A 17,594-nucleotide genomic window follows, 5' to 3' on the forward strand; every position below is an offset into this window, starting at 1 on the left:
CCACCGCACCTGTCCAGCATACTCGATAATGGGGCGAATATATTCTATATAAAAACTTCCACGTCGGAATACTGGAGTTCCTGAAGGTCTTAGCCAACAAGTACCCGACCTGCCTCGCTTTCCCCGCAACTGCTGCCACATGGTATGACCAGCACAAATCCGAATCCACAACAACTCCCAGATCAACATGGCGAGTCACTGACTCCAGTCGACAACCGTCAATCCAATAGGACAATTTTGGATTATTTTTGCCTATGTGAAGTACACAACACTTGTTGACATTCAGTGGCAATATCCAGGCAAGGCATCATTCCATGAGGATATTAAGGTCCCTCTGGAGGAGATCACCCTGTAGAAGAGGAAAGCCGTAGAGTTTAGTATCGTCAGCAAATGTAGAGATGAAGGACCGAATAAGTGGAGGCAAATCAGAAACATATAAAACAAAGAGGATGGGTCCCAATATGAAACGGTGTTCGATTCAATCCCCTGCAGACAGAAACCAAGACGAAGACAATAGCATATGTCCCATATTTTCCCTAATTCAGTACGCCGATTCGATTTGCGAACAACAGACGTATGACGAATTGAGAAATCTTGGAACACATTCAGATCACGGCAGAAATGATGCCAGCGGTACAATAATAAAAGAATTATCACGCCTAAACAGGGAGGCAATGAATACAATAATAAGGATAAATTCAGATGCATACGATGACGATGGCAAATTGGCTAGTTGATATTCATATCGGCGGGTGGTATGCATCTGAATTTATCCTTATTATTAGTATTGGAAAAACTTTCCAAAAATCTTGTTAAATTCAGTTGTTGGCTTTTACACAATGTTGTCCAAAGAAAAAGTAAGAACCGAACTTGAAGTAATATACATCAGAGAGGACTTTAGGAGCATAGTAGGCGCTTTAAATTTACTTTCATTTATGCTCAATAACAATTTGGATGAAACCTACAGCGAAGTATTAAAATTATTGAAAATAATTATAACTACTCCGATGTCTACTGCTGAACCCGAGCGGTGTTTTTCTGCTCTCAAAAGAATCAAAACATTCTTAAGAAACTCGATGAATGAAGAACGGCTGAATGCATTGGCAAGGATGTCAATTAATCAAAATTTTGTACATAGCATCGACAATTTCAACGAAAAAGTGATAGAATATTTTGTAAAAATGAAAAACAGAAGACTTGATTTTACTTACAAGAAATAAGTTTGTAGTTTGTAATCTGTGATATATAGTGTACATAGAGCAATAGTTATTAGTAGGTACTTATGTTACGATAATATGACTGATAATGTGACTACTTGACTAGTAACTACAATAGCAAAACTTCCTATGAGATGACCTCAAATGCATTGGTTAGTTTTAAAATTTCATATTTTTATTATCATTATAAAAGTAGCTCCCTTGTGAACTAGATCACGAGCCGCCACTGCGCCTATGATTACCGTCGTCTGTGATGGCAATTGGGCTGAAAGGTCTTATCGTGGTGGAGGAAATTATAATTCTCTTTCCGGGGTAGCAACTATTGTTGGCTTCAAAACCGAAAAAGTACTCTACTTAGGAGTAAAAAATAAGTATTGTACATTGTGTCAAAGTGCGGAGAACAGGGAAGAGGTAGCAGCAGCACATACCTGTTATAAAAATTGGACATCCACATCGACAGCCATGGAGGCCAGTATAATTGCTGAAGGTTTACAACCTCATTTATAGTAAAATGATTGCCGATGGGGACAGTAGTTGCTACAAGAAAATTTTGGACTGTAGACCCTACGAACATTGCACTGTGCAAAAAATCGAATGCACCAATCATCTGCTCCGAAACTATTGCAACAAGTTACGAGAACTTTCGAACTCTCGCGGAGTTCCAGGAACTTTAAAAAGCGTAATAACAAAAAATATTCTCAGATGTAGAACTGCTGTCACTAAAGCAGTGGTTTTCAGAAAATCACAGTCGGGAAATAACCACGAAGAGATATTTAGACTCCTGAAAATTGATATAGTAAATAGCGTCAGCCATATTCTCGGCGAGCATAAAAATTGCGCAAAACTGCATATTTCTGCGATAAGGAAGAACCTGACAGAACAAATTTCATGGCGGATTTCCGTCAATTTGATATAGAAAGGAGAATGATGGAAGCGGTTAGATATTTAGCCCAACATGCCTGTAGTAGTCTAATTGAAAATGAGACTACGAATATTGTGGATTTTTTCAACGCCCAAATGGCTCAGAAAGTTGGTGGTAGAAGGACCAACTATGCCTGGAAAAGATGCTACCAGAGTCGATGTTTTTCAGCCGTTGTATCTAAAAACACTAAAAGACCACTTTACGCAATTCATAAATATTTAACTGGCTGCATTCCAGGAAAAAATGTGGAAAAAAGGAATCTATTAGTGAGAAACAGAATAAAGGGCAGAAAATTGCAGTTGCATTCTGGTCAAGACCATAGTTACGGAAAGAGATCTGAAAAGCCAGACATCGATGAGGAAACATTTGAAACAAATAAACGAGAATTCTTGGAGAAAACGGAAGAAGAGTACAGGGAAATTGAGGAGAAAACTTGACTTCAATCAGATTCCACTGAATGGCATCAGCAAAGAAAGAAATTGCTGACGTTCTCTTTCTTCGGGAAAATTTGCAAAATTCGTTCTTCTACGTTGTTGTAGTTCAACTGTGGAAGGAATATTATATAAACATTTTTCGACAAGAGCAACCTTTTGGGGAAAAAGCAATGAGGATAGAGTGCGATGACTTCTGGAAGAAAAACTTAATTCGACCATTAGAAGCTGTGATCTATTCATAAATGGACAGTGGCCTTTCCTTGGCGCATTCCAGATGGCATCCTAAATGCTGCAATTGTGGAAATAAAATGTCCTTATGCGGCGAGAAATGAGACCATTGGGGAAGCTATTTCCAAAAAAATGATCACATATTTGGAAATGAATGGTGAAACGTATTCACTCAAAAGAAATCACGATTATTTTTATCAGGTACAAGGGGAACTCAACATCACTCGACGCCAGAAGTGTTTTTTCACCGTGCGGACCTTGAAAGACTTCATATATATTGAAACTAACATGGGAACAAAGTTTTTTGAAGAGGGGATGTTACTGAAACTAGAGAGATTCTATCAAAACTGCCTTCTACCGGAATCAATAGACCCAAGACACACTAGGGGTTTAAAAATTAGGGATCCAGAATATATAGCCAAACTTCAACAGAAGAAAATACAAAAAACTAGTGTGGAAAATGATTAGTGTGTTGAACTTTTCTTTAAAGTTTCGGTTGCATCTCTTATTCTTATGACTATTATAATTATATGACTGCAACTGTCTGCAATTTGTATTTTGAATATATTTATTTCCATTTTCACATTTTCACAGTATTTCTAATTTACCCATCCACAAGTAGTATTTTATAATTAATCAGTGATTTCGAAAATGGATCAAAATTTTCCGTTGATTTCGTACATTGCAATATTTTTAATCCAGGCAATTAAAAATTATTATTCCAAAATGTTAAAAATTGAGCGTAGCCCCCCTCCGATCTCTCTCTAATCGACGCTCCTGACCAGCTCCGGTGGCCACGTATGGACCCCGTTTCAGATGAATGAATCCTCATATTCTCCAGGGTGGACCCTGGATGTAGCAGTTTTCCTCAGAACAGGATGTGAACACCTCAACCATGGGCGCCCGCAGAAATTTTTCTCAGGGGGGGCAAAAAATCATGGTGACGGTGAAAAATTTCCAAAAAGATGTAACAAATTAAATGATCGTCAAGACCAAACGGCTGCATCGAGCTCCATAAAATTTTTCAGATTTTCAACTAGAGGAGTTGCTCTTTCAGAATATGTATCACATTTCCACTTATGGTTAGTTTTATTGAAAGAAAAATTACTCTAACGGTCACTATCGAAAAATTTCCAAAAAGATGGAATCAATTAAATGATCGTCCAGACCGAACGGCTGCAACGAACTCCATAAAATCTTCAGATTTTCAACTAGAGGAGTTGCTCTTTCAGAATATGTATCACATTTCCATCTACGGTTAGGATTATTGAGAGAAAAATTACTCTAACGGTGACTATAGAAAAATTTCCAAAAAGATGGAATCAATTAAATGATCGTCAAGACCGAACGGCTGTATCGAGCTCCATAAAATCTTCATGTTATAAATATGGCCGACCTTAGATGCGAAAGATTCATTATCTAGTAATTTTGAATTCTTGGGCAAAATATTGAACAAAGAAAAAATCATTTCATGTTCTTTTGAGAATCTCTTTTCAAGAGCTGAAATCAGATGATCTAAATATAAGATGAATATAGATTTTTCGAAGTAATCTTCAGCTGAAGATGCTTCATAATTAGATATGAGGTTTGTTCGTAGAGTGGTTCATAACGGTTATGAACTGTACACAGAGCAAGCGCAATTCCATTTTCAAATTCATTTTCTCTTGCTCTGCAGTTCACAAGCGTTAGGAACCACTCTATGCACAAGGCTATGTACATTTGTCTACCGCAAATTCGTTTTTTTTCAATCTCTATATTGAGACTCTGAGCGATAGATGATGCTTTGGAAAAAATTACTGTGAAGCATGCATCATCGGAACGATATTTTCCACATATATCTATAATTAAATTTATGACGTTGAACATCTACAAAATTGATAAAAACATCTTGTATTGTATTTGCTATTGGTTCCAATATATTTGAATATTTAATTGCTACCGTTAAACAAACCACAAAAGTGAAAGAGTTTATTGCAGCTCATACCTGAGCAGCTCATTTTGTTGTTGAAGAATTCATTGAAATTTCTTTTTGAATATAGTTTCAAAGTTTTCGACGAAAACTCGCAAAGATTTATATCATGCTGACCAATGAGTTCCACAAAACAAAGGTGTTGTGCTGAAAAACAAAAAGGCGATCAGACACCCAGGAGGGGCCATGGCCCCCCCTTGCCCCTCCCTGCGGGCGCCCATGACCCCAACTTTGGTTGAACGATCATTGATATTGCTCGATACACTCTCGACCTAGGTTCCACCCTGAAAAGTCTGCTCGAGTACTCGTGTACACTCATTTGGTATGATCTACTCCTTATAATTTGAACTCTCATTGATTCTTTTCCATATTCATTCATCGGACTCAACATACATGTTCTCTCAGCCTTCAGCACATCTCAAAAATCAAGGATTAGTGATTTAACTCAGTACTCTCTTGACTTCTCTTAATTTATCAATTGTTTCTTCTGTTTTTCTGATGAACGTTCTAATCGTGCTTACTTGTAAGCAGTTCGTCTCTGTAAATGTTGAATTCAATGATAAATTTTTGCACTCTTCAAGACGAACCCAATGTATATTAATTATACTATGTTCTTCTCAGATTAATTATGATTGTCCTTTCCATTTAATTAATCATTATTGAGCTTCTCATTTAATTAGAATTTCATGCCCTTTCATATTATTTTTAATATTCTAGTAGGGGAGACTAGGGAGCATTGATACATGGGGAGGCTTGATACAGGCTTATATCCGCGATCTGTAGCCGTTTTCAAAAGTAGTATACTAGTGAACACTATTCTTTGGCAGAGGGCATTGCGTGACGTTAATATGTAAGGCTAACAGTAGTTTGTTTGTGAAATATTCAACGAAGAGTGTTTCGAGGTGAGAAATTGTAAGTTTTTACTCAAGTTACCTAAGGGTTTTATGATCATGCATTAATTCTTCGGCATAAACAAACATTTCACTGGGAAATATGCATAAAACTACTCAATTTACAGTTTTATTCGCTTTTCAAAATATGTGGGTATAAGATGAAAACATAAATCACTTTAAAAATTGCTTTCAGGGAGGTTTGAGACATTTGTCGTGGGGAGGCCTGATACATGTATAATCTTCAAAAAATATTCCGTTGCTAGTTGGATAGGCCTACATGAAGGCGTCTTCACCATCCAACATATCAAAGGGATTTTTAAAAAGCGTACAATCCCCATGTATTTAACGAGGCCGACTTTTCTTGTGTGGAAGTGACTAACTGACAATTTCCTGATTTTTCTACACCTATAGGACCAAAGCAAGCCAGTATCATTGCTGACCTACCTACTGAGCTGAATAATCCTCTCGATTACTCTCCCAGTACATCGTATCAATCCTCCCATATGTGGGGAGGCTTGAGACAGTTTGCATGTTTTTTTGTTCAACGTTCTGTACAGAATAAGATGTTTATGTTTTGCGACTTCTATATTTATTTTGTTGAACGATTAATTGAAGAATTATATAATATAAGAAAAGTCCCGCTTCTTCATATAATTCAGTTTCCAGAATAAAAATTCCAAAAAACGTATCAACCCTCCCCAGTCTCCCCTACTTCTCGAATTCATTAATTTTGTGCTTCTCATTTAACTTGTGCGACTCTTGTTCTGCTCATACTTACATTATACTTATTGATCAACTCATATTTCAGGCGCTGAGAACCAGAGCGGACCATCCCATTGCTGATACGAATGGAGATAAAAAGGTTTGCAAAAATAATGATTTTTTAAGATTTTTTCAAATATTTGAGAATGCTCTATTACGATCCAATTCTTGTCAGAATACTTGTGGTGGGATGTTTTTCGCTGCAAGTGAAAAAATAACATGAAATCTTCAAATGAAATGGAAATAATGTGGGTTGGTCCGCATTGGTTCTGATATTTTTAAATTTTTTCATATTGGATCATAACAAAAAAAAAGCAGATTTTAAAATTTTTTATTACAAAATTAACATTCTTATGAGAAAAATGACACAAAAATAGGAACGAACGGATTTTACAGGAAAATGTATCTTATTTTGAAAAAAAAAAATTATACATAAGTTTTATCAACGAGAGGATTCACATCATCATCATTTTTGACCACTATGGAAATTTCGTCCCGTGCTGCTGACGAACATCTCAAAGAGTGAAAAAAATTGTGAAAAATTGGCGGAATAAATTCAATTAACTGTAGAAGATCTTTCTTTTTTGCAGCAGTCACACTGTTTCCATTAGGGTATAATAAAGGCAGAGGTCCTTGAAAGCAATATTTCGAAGCGTTTCTTTTTTGAATATCGAATTGTTGTAATGGTTGAACTTCGCTTATTCCATATTTGAAGTAAATTATAAATGGATCCTCTTTTTTTATTACAATCGAATGAATTTTCAACCATTCAACTTTTCTAGCATCTGAACTTATCTTTCTGTTCGTAATCGATTTCTCTAAGTTGACTGTAGAATAAAACATCTCCTTTTTCATCAAAACTACTTTAAAAGGATTTTTTTTCTTCGCTCCAGTGATGACATTCACCCAATCATTGGGGACATAAATATTCGGAAAGAATTTTTTATTTTTTTCAATGACACCAAAATCTCTGTCACACACAAGAAACGAATGGCCGCTAACCAAAAAGTTGTGCTGAATTTCGTCTACCTCAAATTCCTGTGATTGAGCCATGTATTGGCAAATAAGAGCCATCTTAATATTTCTGTTCTGACCACCGCAACCGTCAGAATACATTATAACTTTTTTGGTCTTCACGTTGTGTCTTATATAATTCATCAGGCATGATCCTATTTCTTGAGCACCACGAGATGCTATAGATTCATCCCATACAAACATTGTAGCTTCAGTACTCTGCAAGTTGTGGACTCCCAAACAGTAGGTCCATAATTGCCTCTTATAATATGTTATACCGGTGGAGATAACAGGCGTAGGCAATGTTTTCATCAGGTCGAAAGCTATAACTGTAACTTCGTCTTTTGAAATTCCCGCATCTTTATTCATAGCATCTCGTAGTTGTTGTGCTTTGCGCTGATGAAGTTCTAGTTGAAAATTTAGTTGTTGTTTTTTTCCTTCATCAACTTCATATTTTATTTTATTTTGTAGAGAGTCACATGTCTTACAGGAGTCTACAATAGGTGGGTGAAAATGAAGATCAAATTTAGTGTTGAACACATCGCGAAACTTGAATTCTGACACAGGATTAGCAGTTTTTTTCTTATACTCAGTATACAGAATTCTAATATTCAAGTCAGGACTAAGGTATTTTCTATCCGTCTTATTCCTCGAGTAATGAGAAATATATGTTGGAAATGATCTGATGAAGTCACAAACACCTTCAATTTTTTCTACGGGGGTTTTATTCGCAGGAGGGTGACGACCTCGTTGATCCTTAGGTACCATTAAATTAGTTTTTTTTTTAGGGTTCTATCAATTTTACCGTCTGATACCATTAAAATTTTCTTGAAGAGATTTTTGCAAATTCTTACGTCACTTCCTTCGCTGTTTGGTAAATAATATTCCCTCGTCAAATATTTCGATTTGTTAGTAGAACTGGCAGCAGTTGAGGAGTAATGACGAGCAACTGGCTTAACTTTGACTTGCGAAAATATATATCCAGTCTGCGAGTCGAAATTGGCAAGACCATAAAATTTATTGTGTATATCCGTTTGGATTTCTGGACCTATTATCTTGAAACATTCTAACTTACAGCAGTTATCTGCAGGAAAGAATATTTTAGCGCGGACAATTTCGCCTTTGACATTGGTATAACTTTGACCACTAGCTCGTAAACATTTCCGTTTGTTTTTTTTCCATTCAGTCTCGCTTCTTATCCTCTTTCTTGATTTCAGTTTCTCCTCTAAGTTTTTCAACTTCGTTTCTTGTTCAACAATATTCGTTTCACTCTCAAACTCTGAATCACGCAGCAGGTTATCCTCAGAACTTCCGTAATCTTCAAAGTCTAGGGGTTCACGACGAACATCTGAGTTTGTGCCTAAATATTAGGTGCGAATTGATTGAATATAAAATAACTTTATTTCAAATAAAAAAAACTTACCTCCTATCTCGTGGGATGTACATTCAGATGAGAAACTTGATTGCATAATTTTCGAACTGGTACTTCAATATTTCAACAAATAAACAACTCAAAATAGCGAATTTTAGCATTCACTTTTCGTTAGCTATTGATCACTGTCAGAAATGCCAAAGCGGACCAAGCCACCTAGTCCGATATGGTCCCGATTTATAATTAGGATCGAAAGGGTGGACCATCCTATCCGGTGGCGATAAATTTTATAGCATTATCGTATCTGAGAATATTCAATGTAACTCTATAATATGTATTATAACTTGTCGAAAACCAATCTTAGCTTAATATTGAAGATTTTGTGGGATGGTCCGCTCTGGTTCTGAACGCCTCATTTAATGTATCGATTTCTCATTGATGATCAGACTTAGACAATGCAGTTTCACCTCTGGCCTATTTCTCTGTACTCTCGCGTCTTCTCTTTAAAATTCAGTATTCTAACCTTAGCGTTTTCGGATGGAATAAGGAGGCTCTCGCAATCAATTTTCAATTGATTGCTCTATCACCAACCGTTGTGTTAATATTGAATTTATTGAACTCCTCAACGTCTAAGTCTGACATCAAGTGACTTCTCATTTGAATTGATCTGGACCATCTCTTGTTTTTAGTTGAATTATGTGTCTCTGAGTCTATAGATGTTGTTAATATTAGTTTGCTTTCACTGTATTAGCTTCATGCAGGTGACATATTCATTTTATGATTGTGAACGATATTCAATAAATGTTTTTATACCATCTCCAACTCAATTATCTTTTCATACAGTCCACTACTCTTTAATTACAAAATCATAACATCCTCGATTTTGAACACAACATATAACAAAATCTTAGCATAATGACGAGCAAATTGTTTTAGCTTATTATCTTGATGCCCAAAAATTCAACTGTTCTGCAAATGCACGGTAATGGCTATATAATCTCAAGAAATAGAAAATGTTATAAAGGGGAATGCTATTGAAGAAGGGCTTCCAGCCTGAGTGCATTCAAGATGTTTAGGTCATAAAAATAGGAATGCTCGGCTACTGCCTGCTCATTCCCCTCCGCATACCCGACCCGAGCAGTGCGGCGTAAACGGACTCCTAATAGAGAAATATGATTTTCTGTTTCTATATGAGGGGTTCAGAGCTGAAGTGAACCAAATCCATTCAGCCTAGTTTTGAGATGAATGGCTTAGAAGTTGTTTATCACCAATTAATTCAAAAGTGAGTTCTTATTCCAAGAATAAGATCCAATTGAAATATAATTGTTTGTTTAGTCAACCTAAATCGTCGATAAAATGATAGGTCATCCATATCCGCGAAATAATTAGGTCTCACATTAATACGACAAGGGAAACCAAAACTGGTGATATCTCTATCATCCTCTTCAAGGAACATTTCATCCACACAACTCCATTTTTTTTTCTTCCGCAAAACCGAGAACAATGTATCTACGACGAATCTCACTTACAACAACCAGAACGCATAGATCAGAGTAGAGTAGATTGGAAACTTGCCTACTACGAGCCAAAACCGTTTAAAAATAAAATTTGAATGTTTGAAATTGTTTTATATGTTCTGATTGAGGCGATGAATTATTTTTGGCGAGTCTCAATATTTTCTCTGACTTAAAAAAAAATAGTTTTTCATACCTACGTATGTCGCTTTCCCAATGAATGCTAGAACTCATAGAGAGAAAACTATAGCCATATTTTGGAGATTAAGCGTCTTAATCGATGTCTCAAAGCGTGACGTCATTAATTTTGTTGTCGCAAAAATAGAATATCGCTGATGGTTGAGTCATCTGTCGTTGTCATTAGACAGCGAATCGAACTGTAAATTTTTCAATTTCTGTTCTTTGGCTATTATTAGAAAAATATTTATTTATTCTAAATGATAATGTAGAAACTGCATTATTGGCAGTAAAAGCACTCTTGCCTAGTAGGAATTCAAATCAAATTCGATATAAACGGCTGTATTCGGGTTCGGCTTTCTGACGGTCCGAGAATTGTTCTAGAACTGCGCGAAACTGTTGCGCCCTAGTATTGAATCCTCCGCGTAGTTCTAGAACCATTCTCGGACTGTCCGAAAGCCAAACCCGAATACAGCTAACAGAGCTCTGCAACTAAAAACATATTCTCCCTTCTTCTTTAGTTCTTTACCTCCTTCCGCTTAAGACGACACAGGCGCTCTCCAAAGACCGCCAAGTTCCGCTTAAGCGTCTTTAAGGCTGACGTCATGACTTATTCGCTCGAATAGCACCGCTTAAAGACGCTTCACGCGTCTTTATCGCGAGAATATGGCTTATATGTATTAAAATCGATAAGGTATGTGTACAAATATTCCAAGAATCCTGTGGGGGGGTACCTAAAATATTAGGTATCTGTACTTCTTGAATACAAGAAGATTATGTATACTTGCATAAAACTCTTACATTGACGTAGCCTGAAGTTTTTTGGGGGGATGGGAAACCCAATGTTGTTTTATGGTTGTTTGCCAGTATCTAGGGTGGGGGCTCAGAGAATTCTGGGGGGCACTACCTATCTAGGCCTATGAATCCTAAATTCCTTTGAAACATTTATATGATATGATAAGTTTTATTGATAAATTATATTAATTACAATATTCATTCAAAAACATATTGCTAAATCTAAATCCTCTCTTGAATAGATACTTATATCAAATAACTGAAATCGTCACGAAACAACCTATAGGGGAGAGTGGGGTAATTGAGAACGGCGGGTAATTGAGAACAGCTAGATGAAAAATACTTCCTCGAGTACGATACTGTCTTCAACTTGTTCAACGGATGCATCTAGTGATTCTCAGTGCTTCGTCAAAAGTCACGGTGACAAGTTGCATTTTTGCTGTCACGGTGAGTCGAAGAAGAGTTTTCGCGTTTGAATTATAATTTTGTCGTGTGTTATAATAGTTGTAAGTATCTTATTTTTAAGTTCAGAGGTGCCATTTTTTATTAATTTAATACTGGTACTTTGTGTTTTCAAAACCTACGTGATTTGAAGTTGAAAGAAAATCTAATAGTGAATGCCGGCCGTTTTCAATTGTATTGATAACTTGGGGTAATTGGGAACGACGTAAGGCGGGTAATTGGAAACGTTCCTAATTACCCCTTGCATTTCCTTGGGCCGCTCTGGCTGAAAGTTCAAAAATATTTTAACGTTACAATTTGTTGTAGATGCCAAGACATTATAAAAGGAAGACCGAAACCAAATATAAAATTGAAGATCTCCGCCATGCGTTAGAAGAATTAAGGAACAAAAAGCTCACATTAAGTCAAGCTGTAATTAAATACCATGTCCCGAAAACAACTTTGCTCAAACAATTGAAACAAAATGAATTCAAGATTCCTAAAAAAGGTCGATCTGCTGTATTCAATAAATAATAATAATAATAATAATAAGTACTTTATTTCCTACAGGTTAAAACCCCCAATTACAGGAAATCACAATGAGAAAAAAACTTTGATACAATTATGATACACTGGTATGGTGTACAATGTTTAGACATGAAAAGTAAAACAAAAATAAAATATCCAAAACAAATCCCTACAAAGAAAGCAAACAGCGGTGCGAATTATAGGCCCTCACTATGGACCGAGGAGAATCGTGGAAAATGTCAAGTACACTGGCGAACAAATTGACAAGTCCACATGCATATTTAATAGGTGATCTCAAGCTCGCATTTGTTCTCCCCGCTTCACAGTAAAAAACCATTTCATTCCTAGAACCCAAACGGGGAACCAGAAACGGCAAACAAGACAATAGCCCGGAACAATCGATCTTATGATTGACAATTTTGTAAATGAACAATAATGCACATATGTTCACCCTATCCACAGTAGAATCAGCACGGTATTTTGAAAGTAAAACACCATGATCACAACCTATGGGAGGATACACACCTAAAGAACAGGAAATCCAGCTAGAGAAATATATACTTGATTGCTGCAAGTCTTTTTATGGCGTAACACCAAATTCATTACGTAGAATTGCTTTTCGATTTGCTGAAGCTAATAAACTGAAGCACAGTTTCAACAAAGAAAGCCAGCTGGCAGGCAAAGACTGGTACTACGGCTTTATGTCTCGACATCCTTCCATTAGTTTAAGGATTCCAGAAGCTACTTCCCTCAATAGAATAACGGCTTTCAACGCAGCTGAAGTGAATCTATTTTTCGAACATCTAAAAACGATCCAGACGAAACATAATATACCTGGTCATCGAATTTTTAATATCGATGAAACTGGCATAAGTACTGTTCAAAAAAACTATAAGATTTTGGCTCCAAAAGGTTTGGAACAGATCGCAAAAGCGACAAGTGGAGAACGTGGTGTCCCAACAACAGTTGTCTGTGCTGTTAGTGCTACTGGTATTTATGTACCACCCATGTTCATATTCAAAAGAAAGAGAATGAACCAACTGTTGACTAAAGGCGGTAACAGCGTCATTATTGTCACGGTTTCTGAATCCGGTTGGATAAATGAGTCCATATTTCAAGATTATTAAGATTATTTACGACACTTTGTTTCTTTCGTGAAACCAAGCAAAGAAGAACCAGTATTGCTCATACTGGATAACCACGAAAGTCATATCAGCTTGGGGTCATACGAGATTTTTCGAGAACATAACTTACAAGTTCTCTCCTTGCCTCCCTATGTTTCTCATAAAATGCAGCCACTTGATCTCACAATCTTCAGTCCACTGAAGATGGCATATAATAAGGAATGTGAGCTCTATATGGCGGATAACCCTAGAAAACGAATAACCCAATATGAGGTTGCAGAACTGTTCACAAAAGCGTATAACAAATCTTCAAATATATGCAAGGCTGTCAGTGGATTTAAAGCTGCTGGAATTCATCCCATTGATCCTGACAAATTCAAACACCTTTTTGACAATATTGTGTCTACAGAATCCCACACCAGTCAGACTCAAGAATATGAAACTCATGTAACCGAATCTGAACGAAGTTTGAATGCATCAATTAACTATTTAAGCCACAGTCAAACACCAGCACTATTCCCTATGGCAACAATTTGGGCGATAGCTTTGACCGTACCCTTTCTTCATCAAGTTCTGTACTTCTTAGTGAAGTTGTTGATGTGCCGGTAATTCCTAAAACAGAAACCAGTTCTGTGCGACAGAATAAGGCACTCTCAGATATTATCAAGTTCACCAATAAAAACCCAACTTATAGAAAAACAAAGAAGGCAAATACAGAGAAATGTTGAAAAGGAAAAAGGAAAAAATAAAGAACCTATAACCAATATGAATAGGGTACAGAAAAAGACACGAGCAAAAGCCAAAGGACTCATAAATTTAACACAAAAAAATAAAGAAGAAGAATTTCACTGCATAATGTGCTATGAAAGGTATGAAGCCCCACCGATGGAGGATTGGATCATGTGCGCCACTTGTAAACACTGGGCACATGAAAAATGTACTTCAGGCGAAACAAGTAGCGGATACGTGTGTGATATGTGCCGTTTCTAATTACCCCATATCGTTCTTATTTCCCCCGCGGAATGTTCACAATTACCACATATGGTGTCGGGTAAACAGGAACGACAGTATTTTTTGTTTTCGTTTATATTTTTCAGAAAATGTTGATTTTTTACAGTTTTTTGTTTCCGATTAGTACATGAATAAGTAAGGTTTATTTCTTAACAAAAGTTGAATATTTTCGTAAATTTCTTATATAATTTTTTAGTGTTTGAAATTAAGTGTTCCCAATTCCCCCACTCTCCCCTATAATACACGATATGAGGTTTTTTGCCGTTGACATGACCACTTCCTATAAGAAAACTAAAGGAACATCAAAGAATACTGAGAGTAGGTACATAAACATAATTTTCCTTGTCCATTGTCTCCTCACGAGCATCTTTCACAGAGTTACTAGAAGAAAACGGATGACACATTCTCGAGCTCTTTTTCCTGAGTAATTTAGATCTGAAAACAGAACCTGCTTATTATTTCTAGATTTTGAGGTATAAACAAAAATTGAGAAATTGCCATTTTCAATAATGCTGCATAGGGAAAGTGATTCTACAATTGATAATTCCGATCACAAAGTATTGAGTTTATGAAAAATAAATGCATATTCAACAGTCGCTATGGAAACAACTATGTAATTATTGTCTCATTATTCAATAGTGAAACAAAAAGCAGGAAAACTATCATATTTTTTCTCATTTAGTTGAATAGTTACATAGTATGATACATTTTTAAAATGAGCAAAAAATTTGCAGCAAGGTAAAAGAACTTTCAACTATAGTTTATATTTAAAAAATCAGAAAGCCCGATCATTACTCGATAATGACCGAATCGAAAAATGTAATACAATCGTATTGAAATTACTTCCTCATAAAAAAGTGCTAATGTCCTAATGATTTTCGAGTACGAGTTGAAAAAAGCGAGTAATTCAGCATTATTGAAAATATCAATTTCAGGAATGATAGGCCGATTCTGCTTTCAGATTTGAATTATAGTCAGGACGAAATCAGTTTTCTTCTAGCTGCCATATAGTTCTAGAGATTCCCTCAGTAGACAACGAATTTTGCCCACGAATTTCGTAGGTACATTCACTTCATCAGTAAAGACTAGATGCTGATGCTGAGCATGGGTTTGGTCTCATTTGACCTCGTCAGGGCAACAAAACTCACACTTCGATGAAAATTTGGAATGAAGATAGCTTGCATGAGGTTCCTGAAAACTGCAATCGAATATCATTCGATTTGCAGGACCGTATCACATAAATTTGGACAGTCCTTAAAAATTCGCGAAATCACCCAGTGAAATGTATTTCATGATTTGATATCTTCGTAAACTGCAGAAGTGATTTATTCAATTCGCCAAATAATATTGCATGGCACCATCCAGGTTGCCGAGGACTGATTTTTTTTCTTGATAGTGGCAATAATTTTTCTCTAGTGTCGATGTTTAACATCCTATTCCTCTCATAGCTAAGTGAATTCTGAATCTTTATGAATTTAATCAATTGAATATGGATTATTGAATGTTAATTTTAGTTTTCATCTGATCGATTACATCAGTTTTCTGAAGCGTAGCGAAACGAATTTACGTTATTAGCGTAAGCAACAGATGATCGGTAGATGTCAAAGTTTGTTGTCGATATAGGTTTCTAATGCTTTTTAGGTTGATTTTATGCTGCTTTTGTGGATGTGCGTTTATATGGATGCATATCTACAGGAATTTTTGTTTGTGGAGTTGGATTAACCTGTATTGAAAAATATCTCTTCACAGTGATGCTTTCATAATTTTAAAATTTATGGATATGGACCTATAAGTGGCCACTTAAGTTAACAAGAAAAAATTGGAATATCATCTCTAGGATATGTAGAGATAACGTAAAATTATTTGTGTACTGCTTTACTGACATCAAGCCAGAAAGCCATTGTTCAATCTAGATGTTTCTACTTTTATGAGTCTTAATAAAAAAAAAACTCGAATTGAACGTTCACTCAGAATTAAACACTAGGATGGAAATTTCTATTTTCATTCGACTATTACTTTCATGTGACCCATTAATTGAAGATATACACTTTTATCTTTGGTTATTAGATTATTCTTGAGGAACTCATTTAGTCTCTTCTGCTACTATTCTTTTAAAAAAAAATTCGATTCAATGTCAATTAAGAGGCCACTGTTTCAAAACATAACCTATTTCTGTCAAAACAAATGGAAAAATAGAAGTGCGCACGGCAAGAAAACAACGTTAATTACGATAACGTGCTACGTTATCCACCCGTAAATTACGGGATGCGGTAACGTTAATACCGCCCGTTATTCTGAAAATGGAAATACGCATGCGTCGTAACGTTGATAACGCTTGACGTTATTACCGCATGACGTTACAGATGCTTCCATATCTCTCTATTTTCATTTTTAGTATACGGTTCCTGCTTTTGTACATGGAATCGACTAAAATAATAACAAATGTATTTCAAAATCTTGTGTTTCGATGAATTCGATTTGTCCAATTGGATGATCTTCTCATAAACACCCTGCACATTTTCGGTCCATACAGCAGACAGTACAATACCTAATGATTCAAAAAAGTGTGACCCCCATTTTCATAACATTCCCAATAACTCATAAACCGAGGTATGGCATTCTGCTGAAATTGTCAGCTATCTAACGATGCAAAGATATATTGGGTATGCCATTTGAAATAAGGAAGATGTAGGATGTTTCCGGTTTAACTGGGAACAGATTTTTGGGGGGAATGTTCCCCTCATGTTAAATGTTCACCAGAGAATTGTGAATAATATTCCAAAAACGTCTTATAGGTCATCGCGATGAATCACCCTGTATAAAAATTAACGCAGTATAATAAACTGGCTTGTCTCTTTTTATCTTTCCAATTTATTTGGCCACCTGCCTAGATCAAACGTGCCGCACTGCCGCAGAAGCATCTGTACGTAATATAGAAATGGTAGAAATTAACTAACATCATACTTGTGAACATTTTCGAAGTTTTCTGTTGCGGTGATCTCGTAATAATTTTAAATACGAACTTGTTCGATTTCAATTTATTCTGAAACAGAATATTGAGGTGATTTCAGTTGTGATCGTGTTTTAAGTGGGGTTAATATGGTCGGAAGAAAACGTGCATTAGATAATAACATTAGTGTGCAAAAATTAGTAGAGCATAAAGAAAATGTTTCGAATAAATTAAGGAAACCCA

The 17,594-nt window shown here is 36.0% G+C and overlaps 1 protein-coding gene across 1 annotated transcript; it reads left to right on the plus strand.

Moving 5' to 3' along the window:
* Positions 1-11,607: 11,607 nt before the first annotated feature.
* Positions 11,608-13,393, plus strand: LOC123307072 (chaetoglobosin A biosynthesis cluster protein C-like). The gene is made up of 2 exons (XM_044889275.1): positions 11,608-12,268; positions 12,796-13,393. The coding sequence occupies exons 1-2, from the start codon at positions 12,066-12,068 to the stop codon at positions 13,391-13,393; spliced, it is 801 nt and encodes a 266-aa protein (XP_044745210.1). The 5' UTR covers positions 11,608-12,065.
* Positions 13,394-17,594: the final 4,201 nt, after the last annotated feature.

This window comes from Coccinella septempunctata, chromosome 2, assembly GCF_907165205.1.
Source record: "Coccinella septempunctata chromosome 2, icCocSept1.1, whole genome shotgun sequence".
NCBI lineage: Eukaryota > Metazoa > Arthropoda > Insecta > Coleoptera > Coccinellidae > Coccinella > Coccinella septempunctata.